Source organism: Psittacula echo, assembly GCF_963264785.1.
Source record: "Psittacula echo genome assembly, chromosome: 3".
In the NCBI taxonomy this organism is placed as follows: domain Eukaryota; kingdom Metazoa; phylum Chordata; class Aves; order Psittaciformes; family Psittacidae; genus Psittacula; species Psittacula echo.
The window spans coordinates 46,155,568-46,170,322 of record NC_137736.1 but is presented as its reverse complement, the minus strand read 5'-3'; the positions used below and the strand labels follow the sequence as shown (position 1 = coordinate 46,170,322).

Sequence of the window (14,755 nt, the reverse complement as noted above, 5' to 3'; positions counted from 1 at the left end):
TAGCCTCTCTGCTGAGGGCATTGTGGCAAAAACATTGCAAAAAGGCATGCAGAAATCACAGCCTGGTTTTCTACCCAAAATCCAGATTTTATTTTCTCTGAACATACTTCTACCCAGTATCAGAATTCTGACCTATAATCCAGAACTGAGACTAGCCTGCATTCTATAATGGCTAACGCTGCCTTGGAAATTATGAAAACACATCAGCCTGCATATATTGTGGATATGGTAAACAGCTTTTTTCTTAAATAAGAACATCGCTAAAAACTACTTGCTATGCATCTTTAATTTACTGGCAATGAAAAGTCTGAACAAACCTGTAATACATACACACAACTCTATCATATATTACATATTAAGGCAAACGCTATAAACAGGAAATAAGCACAATATTGTTTATAGCTGCTTATAAAACATGTCCATCTATTTGAGTTTTGCACACAGCACAGCAATATTGCAGTACAGTAAACTTCAGAAAATTACTGGGATTTTGAGCAAAATGATGAGCTATCTGCATTTAAAGCAGCTTCAGTTATGAACAGCTTTGTTAGAAGACATGCTTAGAAAAAATTACTGGTTTTGTCTTTCTTGTAATTAAATACTTCAGGCCTCAATTTCAGAATCCAGGAAATCATCAAATCATTTATGACAAAAAAGATTAGAGAACATGTGGCTTGGTCAAGAATGTCATACCCCAAAAGATAATGAGACAATAATTTTGAATACAGACCAACTAATCCTCTAACAACCCCAAGCATGCTTTCAGTGCAGTTATAAGCTACTGCTACAGTACATTACACACCTGCCTGTTACCATTCATTTTAATCAAATACTGAAAGTTGTCCCAACGTTCTAACAATTTACAAATGTATATACACATCAGAAACCCAAGTATATTATTAAACTAAAGTAATACAAAATACTGGTTCACAGCAATGCTAAACAAAGGTGTAAAATCTATTGCACAACCTAAAAGGTCATTACTTGGAAAATCCTGAGCTAATGTGCTATTACCAAACAATTCAGGCACTTTTTTTTTTTTCCTCCTTTTTTTATTACATAAGCAAGAAACTTTCAACATAGAAACCTCTGGGTATAACAACTCAAGTTCCATCTGTAACATCATGCTTAGAGAAAAAGTATTCAATAAATAAGACTCCCTCTGATGACTTCTTTACTTGACACTGGTAGGCAAAAGGAACTAAAGGTACATACTACTGTTTCAGTTGAATACTGTAGTTTAAAAGCAATTATTAAAACTGTAAAAAAGTTCTGCAGCATTCCACTACTGAAAAATAAAGTTATTTTTAACCAAGAAAGTTATAGGGTTAGTTCCTTTATCCTATTTTAAGTCTTGACAACACTGTCAAAAAATGAACAGATGCTCCCTTTGCTGTGTTGTCGGTTTCAACTCCAGGATCACAGCTCAGTTCAGGTTTCTGTTGCGATACTTAAATTTCCCTACAGAAAAAAAAAAAAAAAATAAAAATCATTACTTTCAAGTTGTAACAGTGGAAAAAAACTTCCCAACTTTCATAAATACTGTATTATTATAGTATGGAACATAGAAGATTCTTTCAGTCATGGACTGAAACAGCATGACTGTAAAGACTGTGCCTTAAAGGACGTATATGCATAATTATTTCAAAAGGGTGAAATAAAAATGTTCAGACTAGTTTAACAAATCTCAAGGACCATTTTAATCGTTACAGAGTCACAGAATAGTTTGGGTTGGAAGGGACTTTCAAAGGTCATCTAGTCCAACCCCCCTGCCGTGAGCAGAGACATCTTCAACTAGATCAGGTTGCTCAGAACCACATCCAGCCTGGCCTTGAATGTCCCCAGGGGTGGTACACCACCACCTCTCTGAGCAACCTGTGCCAGTACTTTACCACCCTCACTGTAAAAATTTTCTTCCTCACATTCAGCCTGAATCTCCCCTCTTTTAGTTTAAAACCCTCATCCTATTGCAACAGGCCCTGCTAAAAAGTCTTTCCCCATCTTTCTTGTAGGCCCCTCTTAAGAACTGAAAGGCCACAATAAAGCCTTCCCAGAATCTTCTCTTCTCCAGGATGAACAACCCCAACTCTCTCAGCCTTTCTTCATAGGAAAGGTGCTCCATCCCTCTGATCATTTTTGTGGTCCTCCTGTGGACCCTCTTCAACAGGTCTATGTCTTTCCTGTACTGAGGACTCCAGAGCTGGATGCAGTACTCTACAATTGGCAAAATACAGGAAATGCTAGAATCTGAGAAAAAGCGTTTTTGTTTTTTAAGTTTGGGGTTTTTTTGAGAATTGGCCAATCAGCAATCAGTATGCTGTTACGAAAAAGACTGTTATTCTTTAGGATTTATTTTACTTTAGCTAAAAGACACTCAAGTTCTTAATCAGGCCTAAAAATCAATATTCAGATCTTACTATGCTTCTCTAATTCAAATCATAATCTCCACCAGCCAGATTGTGTTAAGCATGCTTTATTGGTTCCAGACAAGAACCTTAATATCCAATTATAGAAGAACATTGGAAATTATTGGGGAAAAACTCACTACAACAAAGTCATGGCACTTCTATGCCCATTTTACAAGGTCATAATTTTCTGAAAAAATCTTTCTTCATTTATTTTCCATTAATTCCAATTAAGTTTAGCTTTCAGAGATCATAGCTCTGAGAGTCCACACAAATGTAAAGGCATTTGCCAGTATACTTTTGTAACAAGTGACCTGTGTACCTTGTCCAAAGTGTTTGGTTTTCTTTCTGCCTTTTTTTTTTTCCCCTTGCTTCTTTGGGTTATTGGTGTTTTGCCTTTTTTTCCCCACAGGACTGTAAACTTAAGGTTTTTTGAAAACAGTTCTAAGAGCTGAACTCTAATCCAACTACAAATGCTTATGCAAGTGTATTTACTTGCAGATAGATGGACACAGAACTGCAGGGGGCTAGTTAGGTCATGTAATCCAATTCTCTTGTCACGAGTAACCTCATACTACTTTGATCATACTTGATCAATTCTAATCAAGGATTTATAATGTTTTAATTACTGATCCTCACAAAAGCTGTAACATTTCATAGCATTCAAAAGTTCCTCTGTAGTTCAAGATTATTGTTGTCCCACACACACTGCAAATCGAAGAGTATCATAAACCAGATGTGCCTAATTATTTCAGCTGCAGCTGAATTTTACACGTTATAATGTAGGATGCTTTATTCAGAACAGCACTGCACTGTGTACTTTAAAGCACATGATTAATTTAAGGTAACATAAAGAGGAAAAGCACACAGACGTAGTAAAAAAATTCTTAATACCCTTCACATTGATTTAAAACTGTAGCCTAAGAAGGCATAATATTTTTACATAGCGGGCTACTTTCTCTTCCTATCAATAGGAAAAGAGATCAACTGAGCTCAAGTACAGAACACAGAAACAGAGGCAAGTGCAGAATCTCACGAGGCCATCTCTGATTTGCAGTTACCAGTTTCAGCAGATTTCCATGGAATAAACATGGAGGAGATAGAAGGGCAGAATCAAGTTTGTCTGCAAAGTACAAGAGCCAATATTCCAGAAAATCCCATCCAAGTTATTCCATGGGGATTTAAATATTGGAATGGATATTATGAATATTCGTATTTTATAACAGGCTTAGTGAAAAATAAATTAAGCCAACTTACCTTTTCTTTCCTCAAAAATCCATCTCTGAATTTATTAGTGGTAAATCCCCTTACACCAACAGAACGTAACCGCTGGTACTTAGCCTGAATATATAAACCCTTCTGTACTAAGCCCGATTTATAATGGGATTGCAAACGGCCATCTGCAAAGTTGCTCTGTAAGGGTGGGGGAAGGGAGGAAAGAAAAACGTGCAAAATGAGGGCACCAAAACTCAATAGTTTGTATTTACAGTTATACACATGCAAAACTTACAGTACTGAACAATGGAAGTGCATATTTGCAAGTACAGAGCCTCTTCTTTTATTTCCATTTCATATTCCTCAGACCACTAGCTACCATGTGTCTCAAAGAACTGCTGTGCTGTACTTACTGTTTAAAACATCTGAAATTATATTCCTCATAAAAAACCCCAAACTAAAGGTATTGTACAACATTTTAACACTTTTTATTAAACTTTAACGAAAGTAAAGCTGCATTGACAAAAAAGAACACATGTCACTACTGCTAACCAACTCAGTGATGCCGGGCCTGCATGTTGAGTCTAAAACCAGTCATACTAAACAGAAGTCAAGTTTATATACTTTTCCTATAGCTTTAAGATCTTACAGTGTGAACATAGGTTCATTGCTCTATGCTTTTGTTAGCTCCAGACTGGAATACTGTAACAAATCCAGTGTGGGACCAGGAGCAGAAGCCACAGGAGAACAGCATTATAAACACACAGCAAGATCAACACTCACCAAAGCAGTTAGTTCTCATTCTTAAGTACTCAGATGTCCAACAAAATAGGCAGCAAAAATCTTTAGCGTAAGAATCAAAGAATCACAGAACGGTTTGGGTTGGAAGGGACCTTAAAGATCATCTAGTTCCAACCCCCCCTGCTGTTACTCTGTTTATCATAATTTCTCATAGCTTTCCAGTACTGCCATTTTCCTGTGTGGTCCTGACATAAAGCATTCATGTATACATTCATCTTCTAAAGGATGAGATTACACACAGTTTGAAAGTTTCAACTCAAGTATCCACATGTTCCCTAAGTGGGGAGGGAAGAGAATGGCAGGATTATTAATGTACAACAGAACCAGCTATAGAAAAAGTTAACACTATATACACATTTGACATGTAGGCACGTATCGCTTAAAGAAAAATGAAGTAATCTAAGGTGTGTGGAAAACATCATTAACTTCTGGTCTGAAAGTCAGGAAAAGTCTGCTAAACCCACATCTAGTTTTACATTAAGACTATTTTATAAATAATGCCAATGACAATACCTATGAACCAATGGCCCCAAGTTCTGAAATAAGTCTGTACAAGCAAATAGATGTCCTTGCACTGGGTCTGGCTGGGATGGAGTTAAGTTTCTTCCCAGCAGCCCACATGGTGCTGTATTTTAGATTTGTGACTAGAACAGCACTGGTAACACACCAATGCTGTGACTATTACTGAGCAGTACCTGCACAGCAGCAAGCCTTTCTTCTCCCTCTACTCTGCCCCTCAGCAAAGTAGGCCAGGGATGGGCAAGAAGCTGGGAGGGTACACGACCAGGACAGCTGACCCAAGCTGAGCAAAGGGCTATTCCATGCTGTACAACCCCCTGCTCAGCAAAAGAAAACAAGGGGAAAGGGTGTGGAGTAGGTAGCCATTGCTTTGCAGACCAGCTGGGCATCAGTCAGCTTGTGGGAGATGGTGAGTGACTGCCTTTGTGTCACTGTTTACGTCCTCTTTCCTTCACTTCTTAAACTGCCTTCATCTCAACCCAAGAGTTTTGTCACTTTTGGTCTCCATATTCTCTCCCCCGTCTTGCTGTGGAAGGAAGGGAGCTGAGGCGAGAGTGAGCAAGCAGCTTTAACATAAAGTTAACAAAGTTAACATACTGAAAGACAATACGGGCCTTTTTTTGTTTGGTTTGTGTTTTGGTTTCTTGAAGTGTTAAAGGCCAGATGGGGATTTCAGCAACCTGGCCTAGTGGAAGGTATCCCTGCCCATGACAGGAGGGTTGGAACTAGATGATCTTTAAGGTCCCTTCCAACCAAAACCATTCTGTGATTAATAAACTCCCTATTTTACTTCTTAAGTTAAGATGCTCCTATTTTATATACCATGCAGAAATGTGGTATGGTTTGGTGTTTTTCTTGGGGTGAGAGGGCTGAGAGGGGAAAGGGGATGCAGGGAATGGCACTGGGGGGAGGGGCTTGATGGGTTCTTTTTTTTTTTTTTTTGTATGTTTGTTTTAAATAATCAGCCAAGAAAGTCTCCTGAATGTAGAAGACAGTCAAATCTCTGTACTAAGTAGGGTTCAGCAACAGCATGGGAAGGAAAACCCCTCTGTCACTCAGGAGGAAATTGAACATTAAAGAAAAAAAAAAACAACTTGATGAAATAAAGTCAAATCAGCACTGCTGTTTCCATGGCAATGATAAATGTGCTATACACATATGCAAACTGCAATATGAGTGCATATGCTATTTTCCCCACAAATATTAAAACACCATGGGACAGATTATTGTATACTGCAATATTCTGGCAGTATTCATATATATATATATGCAATAACAACTTAAGCAGACACTTCCATGGTTGCATAATCTACATGAAAAGTGTAGGCTGATATAAATGAAGGCAGCCTTCCATTTTCTTTGTATTACATCAACTACCAACACTGCCTCAACTGATATGGCAGCCAGTGCTAAAGATCCCCCATAGGCTGACAATACAGAGGGGATAATGATTGAAAGGCTATATGATGTCCCTACAGTTAGAACAGTTCTGTCAGGCTGACACTTTAAACTGGCTAACTTCAGCTTGGAAAAAGACTTTTTTTTTTTTTTTTTTTTTTAGCAGAATAAAGTTAGCATTTTCTGATAGTGGTAGCTTAGTGTCCTGGGTTCAGCAGTAGCAGCCATTTTTCCTCCTTCTTAGTAGCTGTTGCAGCACTGTGTTTTTGACTTTCAGCCTGGGAACAGAGCTGATAACACCGATGTTTAGACTGGCCAAGGACTTTGTGAGTCTCATGCTCTGCCAGGGAGGAGGGGAAGCTGGGAGGAAGCAGGGACAGGACACCTGACCCAAACTGACCAAAGAGGTATTCCATACCACAGCACGTCATGCCCAGGATGTAGAACTGAGAGTTCCCGGAAGGGCTGGAATGCTGCGGGGTGAGGGTGAGGTACCGGTTGGTGAGCGGTTGTATTCTCTTCCCTTGTTATTTCTCTTATCATTATTATTATTGGTGGTAGCAGTAGTGATTTGCGTTATACCTTAGTTATTAAACTGTTCTTATCTCAACCCATGGGAGTTGCATTCTTTTGATTCTCCTCCCCGTCCTTCCAGAAGCGGAGGGAAGAAAGGTGGGGGGGGAAGTGGACTGCGTGCTTCTGATTTATGGCCTGGGCTTAAACCACGACACTTAGTTATCTAAGAATGACTGGCAAAGCATATCTAAATAGGAGTACCTGAAAGCCTTTTTATCCAACAGTTTTTATGTTTAGTCTGAGGGGGGAGAAACAAAAACCAGAAAGTTACAGCAAAACACCCACACCTACACTGCTCCCTTTTTCAAAGTTTCATCCAAAATGCCTTAACTTAGCCATCAAAGCTTTACTTCAACTTCACTATCTACAAAATAGGAAAGGTGACTACCTATTCTTTGTATTATTTTACTCTTCAGAACACACCTGTTAAATAAGTAGAGGCAATTTTATGGCAGAAAATGAGTGCAAGCTGTTCTAGATTTGACTAAGACTTTTCCAATACAAATCACTCTAACTGGATCCATGCATAGCATGCCACTGTCAGCAGAAAAGTGTTTTTAGTTTTTTCTGTTGAATCTATGATACATTTTACAATCCAAAGGTATTAGAAAGCCACTGCACTACCCTAGGAAGAACAGTTGGCCACCCCCTTACCACCTTGAGACCCCGAGATCAAAGCTTCATAGTTTTGAATTTATTTTTTTTAAATGCACAGATAGCAGTACACAGGGTATATCCAAGAGATTAGTACCTAAAAAATCCCTATATGAAAGGGTTAATAACAGTAACACAGTTTTGAAAGCAATATAACCTGGTCTAGGGTAATAGTTCAAGCTTATGAACACACATCAAGTAAAAACCGGGAAGCTGACCAGATTAGTTTTTTTGGATACATGAGCTTTGTAGCCGTTGTCCAATTTCTGCAATTCTCATTCTCAGCTTTGCAGTAAACTTATTTATTTCAACTGCATGGATACAATACTGGACAACACTGCTCAATCCACTGCCAGCCCTCTTACCTACTAAAAGCTAAGTCTCCCACTATTTTTCATGACATTTAATACCTTCAAAAATGTGTCTCCTGCTACTGAACTCAACAGGATCAAATCACCATTTTACATAACATACATCTGATAAAAGCTGATCTGTACCTTAAAGTGCCTTCTAAAGGGTCCTGTGTTTTCAAGGTGTCCTCTAATGCGTCTGTGAGGGTAAGTATCACTCGGTTTTGAAGAATAGTAAGAATTCTAGTAGGAAAACAGAGTTATTAGCTTAATGTTACTGAATTATTCAAAACACACAAAATGTACAGGTTACAATAACAAATATTGTATCTCTTTCAACCTTGTAGCATTTGACACAATGACACACTTTGAAGGAACCAGAATAACAAGAGCATAGGGCCTGGAGTCCAGGCTGGCTGAAACAACGGCAGAGCCTACATAAGCCAAAGACAGTATAGACCATCCTACTGGAATATCATCCTCTTGGAGAGATCTAAGCAAATAACAACTCACTTAAGGTTCTCTACCCCTGACCCCCCCCCCCCCCCAAGAACAGATGCCTCAATTTTTTGCATGTGCAGCAAGCAAGGGAGACAGGCTGTTATAATAGTCAGGAATAAGGGCAACAAGATCAATACTCTGGACATCCCTGGTTAACACCTAGTCACCATAGGTTAGCATATTTAGAGCAGACACATGCACTGTTACAATACACACCACTGCAGCAACCAGGTAATGAATGTGTAACACATTGTATTGGTCCTTAGAAGATTCTCTGTATTACAGGACAGCATATGAAGATTACTTGCATGCCACAGAAACACACAATTTCAAAAGCAAGTTGCACAGAGGTGTGGAAATTGTTGTGTCAACACACTGAACAGCTGCAGTCAGTCATGGCTGCCTAAAATAGAGCACTCCTCCAGCCACTGTCCTACCTGTATATTTTGGCCCTTTTCCAGCTGAAATACCATCCTCCATCATTGTATATGATTATAGATATTTACACAAGCATTCCATACTGGCATATATACATTAAAATCATCTAATGCAGACAGAATGGCCTTGCTATCAAACTCTCAGTAATCAAATTCTTTTTATTGTTTCTGGCCCATTCCTGAATAATCACAGTAGCGTCCCAATGCTGCTGAACTCTACTGTTTTGGGTTTTTTTTCAGCGGCACAAAACACTTTAAGATTTGCTACTCTTACTAATTGGAGGGGCGGGAGCTATAAATGCAACAGAACAGTGTCAGAATCCAAGTTAGCTGGGATTTAAGTTAACTTGTCCTTTTTTTTTTAAATACATTATTGCCTACAGGTCAGCTATTTAGCTTCTTAAAATGCCTTGGCAAGAGGGCATTCAGCAGAGAAAAAAAAGAGGAAGAAATCCTTTATAAAGCCAGATCAAAGCAGTGAAAATGGCTTTTCCAAGAAAAAAAGGTATCGAATATACACAGAGGCAAAAGCATGTTAGACTAAGCAGGGAGCTGGGAGTTCCTAACAGCACAAAGATATTCCATGAAATCGAATTAATTTTCTCCATATAACACATAATTAAATCAGGAAGCTCCCTGTTGAAGTACGCTCCTCCTTAAAGCTGAGAATTCAGCAAGACGGAAAAAAAATAAACAAGAAAATCTCCTGTTACAGCAAAAAATAAACCTTTGGGAATTAAACCAAAGCTCATCTTAACTGACACTGGATACACCCCTCCTCACCCCCACCTTCCTCAAGATTCAAGTATATTCATGGAAACAAAAACATTAGAAGTACTTGATGCAAAGATTCAGCAATCTACTTTTCAGGAATCTCCTTAACCTGAAGCTTTAAATAAAATAAACATATGGTGAAGTACAAGTAGATATTTATCCTGGGTCTTCTACTCTTTAGCTATCCTTTCTCTCAATAGGGTGCAAGGCTAAATGGACACTTCTTTCAACCAAGGCTGGACAGGCATTTGCACCTTCAAGGCACAAGTTCTCAAGTTTAAGCTGAAACCCCAATTATTGAATATTAACACCAGAAGCACTCCCCTTCACTGGCCTGTTGCAAAAGGTGCTCATACCTTGTACTAAAAACTTCATATCGGTTAATCGTGGCATACCAAAAAGCAGGCAAACCAAGTCAACACCATTTCTGTGTTTAAATCTAATAATTCATATCCAGTTAACAAAAGCAAAAAGTGGTGTTAATATCACATTTTGATAGTTCACTATAAGGACATCTTAATATGACCAATATATTACCTGCTTGCACATTAGGCAACATCCTGGCATCAGATATGACCTACTGATCTGACAGTTTGAGCATCCATTTTTTACCAATGCTGATACACACAACTCCTCAAGCAGTGATAAAAGCCACGAAGAAATTTTACTAACAGAGACAAAAATGTACAAGTATTTACCCAATAAAGTACTTCTCTTTTTAAATCCTGTGCTACAATTTAAGATGCAGCAGTGGATTTCCTGTCAGATACTATTATTATTGCTATATTTTCTGAGCCTTGGCACTGTTATGCTTCTCATCTGAAACCTGGCTCTCTGGCCTACTTTTCTCTCAATATTTACCCGTAAACAAGAGCAAATAAACCTGAAAGGAGTGTTTACCATCAGATGTTTTGTTTTGCATTTCGCAGGGTTTGCTTTTAAAATTGTTTATGGAGTTTCACGTGTAAAAGTTTTAAAAGATGTCTACTGCATACTTTTTCATGTGCTTTTCCACATCTTTACAATTTTGTCAATACAACGTACTACTGCTAGCCTTCTGCAGAATAAAACAGCTTCCCACAAGAACTGGAGAGCTCTGCTTGGATTGTGGAACCAACTGAACCAGTACCTACCCAAGAATCTTTAACACTGAGCAAAACCACAAAACTGACTTTCTTATTCAACAAGTATTCTTAGCTCTTGCTTACATTTCAAACTCTTCCTCAATTTTTCCGTGTATTGCTGTGCTCAAATAATGTATACATTTTAGGATGTTGCCTATGTAAAAAGATGTGGTTGATCCAGCATTGATACTCTGGTGACCCATCAAACCACATCTTAAATCCACTGCATTGTTCTCCAAACACTGCCTTTTAGTCATGGTCCTTAGAGTTTCAAATTGCTCAGCACTGCTCACACCTGAACTGTACTATTCTGATACAAGACTTTGAATGCAAATTCCAAGCATTTGTCCTCTTGCAGAAAGCAGCCCTTTACATTCAATCTTTCTTTTTTTTCCTCCTAAGGCTGCTTTCAACTCTACTAACATTACATTTCCAAACAAAGTAGTAGTGGATACAGTCCCAGAGATCTGAATTTATTTGAAAGCCTACTCAACACAGAAATGATACATGCGGCTGAAACCACAGTTGGCTGCTTGGATGTTACTCCACTCAACTCCCACAACAAATACTAAAGCAGTGCTAGCAGCTTACGTATATGGAGATCAAGCTTGAGCTATTCCCCACTAGGATAAGCTTTTCTCCAATTGTATCCAAACCTGAAGAACTTCTTCGAGAAAAGCCATTTTGAGGACCATATATTCCCACACAACAGACCTACAGGCCACAGCAAGTGCAACACTACTGGAGCTAACTTAGCTGAATTATTTCTACTGTCTCTGATATGAGTTAGTTATTAGTGATCTGCTCTGACTAGGTAAAGATTGCCCTTTTTGCATTAACTTTACATATTGAGCATTAGACATTCTAGATAAACAGAAAAACTAACACCGGGAGCAGAATAATCAAAAGGCAAGGCCAGAAATACAAAAAAAAAGAAGAGGAGATGCAATTAAGAAGCACAAATTAAATGTATTGTGGACACATTTGAAAAAACGCCGTAAATCCTCTGAGCCAGTTGGCAAGCTTTGATTAATATTATTTGTACTGACAAATGTGGATGGCAACTAAAGCACTTTATCTTCCTACTTATCTGCAAACCAGCTTCTGCATGGCTGACTTCATGAAGACCCACTCCTTCTCTAGAAATAAGTCTTACAATGCTTCGCATTTGTAAACCCCATGCTTTTCATAGCTACTGTTGTTCTGAACATATTACTCCTCAATGCAGAGCAGGATTTTCAAAACACTGTGTGTTTGCTGTTCACTCCTAGATATTAAAATGCAATCTTCCGGAATCTAACAATAACTCGATTTCTATTTCAAACTAACCCCCTTTTTATTTGCAATTACTACATTACTGTGGTGGGTTGACCTTGGCTGGATGCCACATGCCCACCAAGCCGCTCTATCACTCTCCTCCTCAGCAGGATGGGGGAGGGAGGTGAGGAGACAATAAGATTAAAAAAAAAATAAAATCCTCATGGGTCAAGACAAAGGCAGTTTAATAAAGCAAAAGCAAAGGCTGCACATGGAAGCAAAGGAAAACAAAAGATTTATTCTTTACTTCCCCATCAGCAGGCAATGTCCAGCTACTTCCTAGGAAGCAGGGCTTCAACACACATAGCGGTTACTCCAGAAGACAAATCTCTTAACAGTGAATATCGTATGTTCCCCCCCTTCCTCCTTTCCCTCAGCTATTATTGCTAAGGACATGTCATATAGTATATAATATCTCTTTGGTCAGCTGGGGTTAGCTGTCCTGGCTGTGTCTCAAGATCTTGCTCAGCCTACTGATGAGGGGGAATGCTGGAGAGATAGTGATGCTGTGGACCGCTGCTCAGCAGCAACCAAAACACTGGTGTGTTACCACCACCAATACAAAGCTCAGCTCTACAAGGGCTGCTATGGGGAAAATTAACTCCATCTCAGCCAGACCCAATACAGTTACTTAATAAGCAACTACTACTTGGTTTTGGGGACTTCAATCTTAGTCTTAAGTAATTTTTACCCTTAAAAACTTGTGTTGCTTTACATCAGAAGATGCACCATTGTATCTGCATGGCAGCTACACTTCAGTGATTGTCAGAACTTTGTCTATAGAATATTAATTACAAACTATAAACTATTACAATTTATGTTAGTCTATTCCTTATTTTGCATTCACCAGGAAGAAAACAAGGAAAAAAAAAAAGTTTTAGAATTATACTGCACATAAAGCTTTTCTGGTCTACCCAGTTCCCCAAGTTAAACAAGCACAAGCTCTTGGAAAGATTACTATATTTACTTAAAAGGAATTTTCCAACAGACAAATTTATTTCTCCTCGACCTAGTATAATACTGAAAATTGGCAAGATGTTTAAAGTACACCACAGAAAGATAGTCTCAGAATAAGTGCCTAAACTAGTTTTTGATAGACACAATATCACCACAGATAAGGACAGACTGTTATACAATGGAGTAGCTTAGGAACATTATTTCAGACATTTCTACTTATTTCTGTGATGTTACTCGTTTTTATTTGAAGTAAGAGCTTTCCAGAACACTTATCATAATGAGGAGAAACACTGTTCTAGTGACAATGCCACCTACACAAGATTCAGACCTTCCCTTCCAACCTCCGACAACTAGAATGCAGGAGAGTATTCTTTTTCTCAAACTGCTCAACATTACCTCATGTTATCTGCTCAGTAACAAGGCCTTCTATTTTCTAGTTTAGGAAGTACATCACTACGTGGAAGAAATGCAGTATTAGGTACAAATTTCTTTACAAAGCTACAAGCAATATGAAATTTTACTTCATAAAGCCCCTTAATTTCAGTAAGTAATTTTGAATGTAAAATTTAGTTCAAAACTTTAGATTGACCTGGTCCTGCTGTTCAATAAGAAATCTAAAGTTATCACCTTATTTTTAGGCTAGCTGAAAAATTGTTTTGATTTCACCCAATGAACCAGTCTAAATTAGCTTTCTGAAACAACAAGTCACTGGCCAACTCACTGCTAGGTTATAAAAAACAGTAGGAAAGTTGTTATTGAGTACTGTATAGGCATGCAAAAGCAAAAGAATAACTTATGCTGTATCAGCATTTGGTCATAAAAGTGGATTTAGCTCACTTGTCTTAATCTAAGCTTCAACAAATATCTGAGCAAGCACTCTTGCATTAGGACTACGAAATGATGATTAGTTTTATTGTTGAGCAATGTCTGAAGATAATAAAGCCTCACTTGAAATTTAAAAGGACAAGACAAAACAGATGGTTAGATTTACATTAGCACAGACAATGCAGGAAAAAAAAAAAAAAAAGAAAAGAAAAAAGCGTTATAAATGCAAGAACAACAATGCAGAAGCTATGAATTATACATTTAGGCTTACCAGGTGAGGTTTTCCAATAAATTTTCTGAAAGGTGGCTTGATGAACCTCATAGGCTTTTGGAAGCCATCAAGTTGAGAGTTGTGTAATTTTGAAAGAGTGCAGCTTTCGTGGTTCCTGATGTGTATATGAGAGAGAGAGAGAGAGAGAGAGAGAGAGAGAGAGAGAGAGAAAACAATTAAAAGCCATAGTGTACCAAACTCCTGCACTTTAAGCAGGCCTGCATGGCTAGTCATTGCTGCCCTCTGCTGGTTGAAATGCTTCTTGCAGTTCAGCAGCTTTATATTGCTTACATAGTTATATACTGTTATCTTTACAGTTTCTATGTTGTTATCTTTAAAGTTGCACAGAACTTTCCTTTTCATGAAATCCCAAATGCAACAGAAGCTCAGATAAACAGCTACATGCTCCAGTTTCATCCTCAGCAAACAGGGTGTTCTTGCCTTTGGGCTTTTGCTTACTTGTTTTTATTCTTTCACTCAGCACACTGCTACTACAGAAGTGCCTGTAAATCTCTAAAAAAACCATATACCGTGAAAAGTAACCACAAGCAATTAAAAATCAGAGCACATGAGATATACAGAAACAGTTTCCATAGCTGTAAAATAAATTTCTAAAGTAAAAAGAGGCACA

The 14,755-nt window shown here is 38.3% G+C and overlaps 1 protein-coding gene across 3 annotated transcripts in view; it reads right to left on the bottom strand.

Moving 5' to 3' along the window:
* Positions 1 to 560: 560 nt before the first annotated feature.
* The window catches only part of BCLAF3 (BCLAF1 and THRAP3 family member 3), a 31,823-nt gene continuing 17,628 nt past the window's right edge, over positions 561 to 14,755 (bottom strand). For 2 of the 3 annotated variants that reach the window (XM_080612257.1, XM_080612258.1), the window contains exons 9-12: positions 14,125 to 14,239; positions 8,066 to 8,161; positions 3,663 to 3,818; positions 561 to 1,461 (exon numbers count right to left, since the gene is read on the bottom strand). In XM_080612257.1, coding sequence (XP_080468383.1) covers positions 1,432 to 1,461; positions 3,663 to 3,818; positions 8,066 to 8,161; positions 14,125 to 14,239 — 397 coding nt within the window. In that variant the 3' untranslated portion in view covers positions 561 to 1,431. The remainder of the gene's footprint in view (positions 1,462 to 3,662; positions 3,819 to 8,065; positions 8,162 to 14,124; positions 14,240 to 14,755) is intronic. The other variant, XM_080612259.1, reaches the window with a different exon arrangement.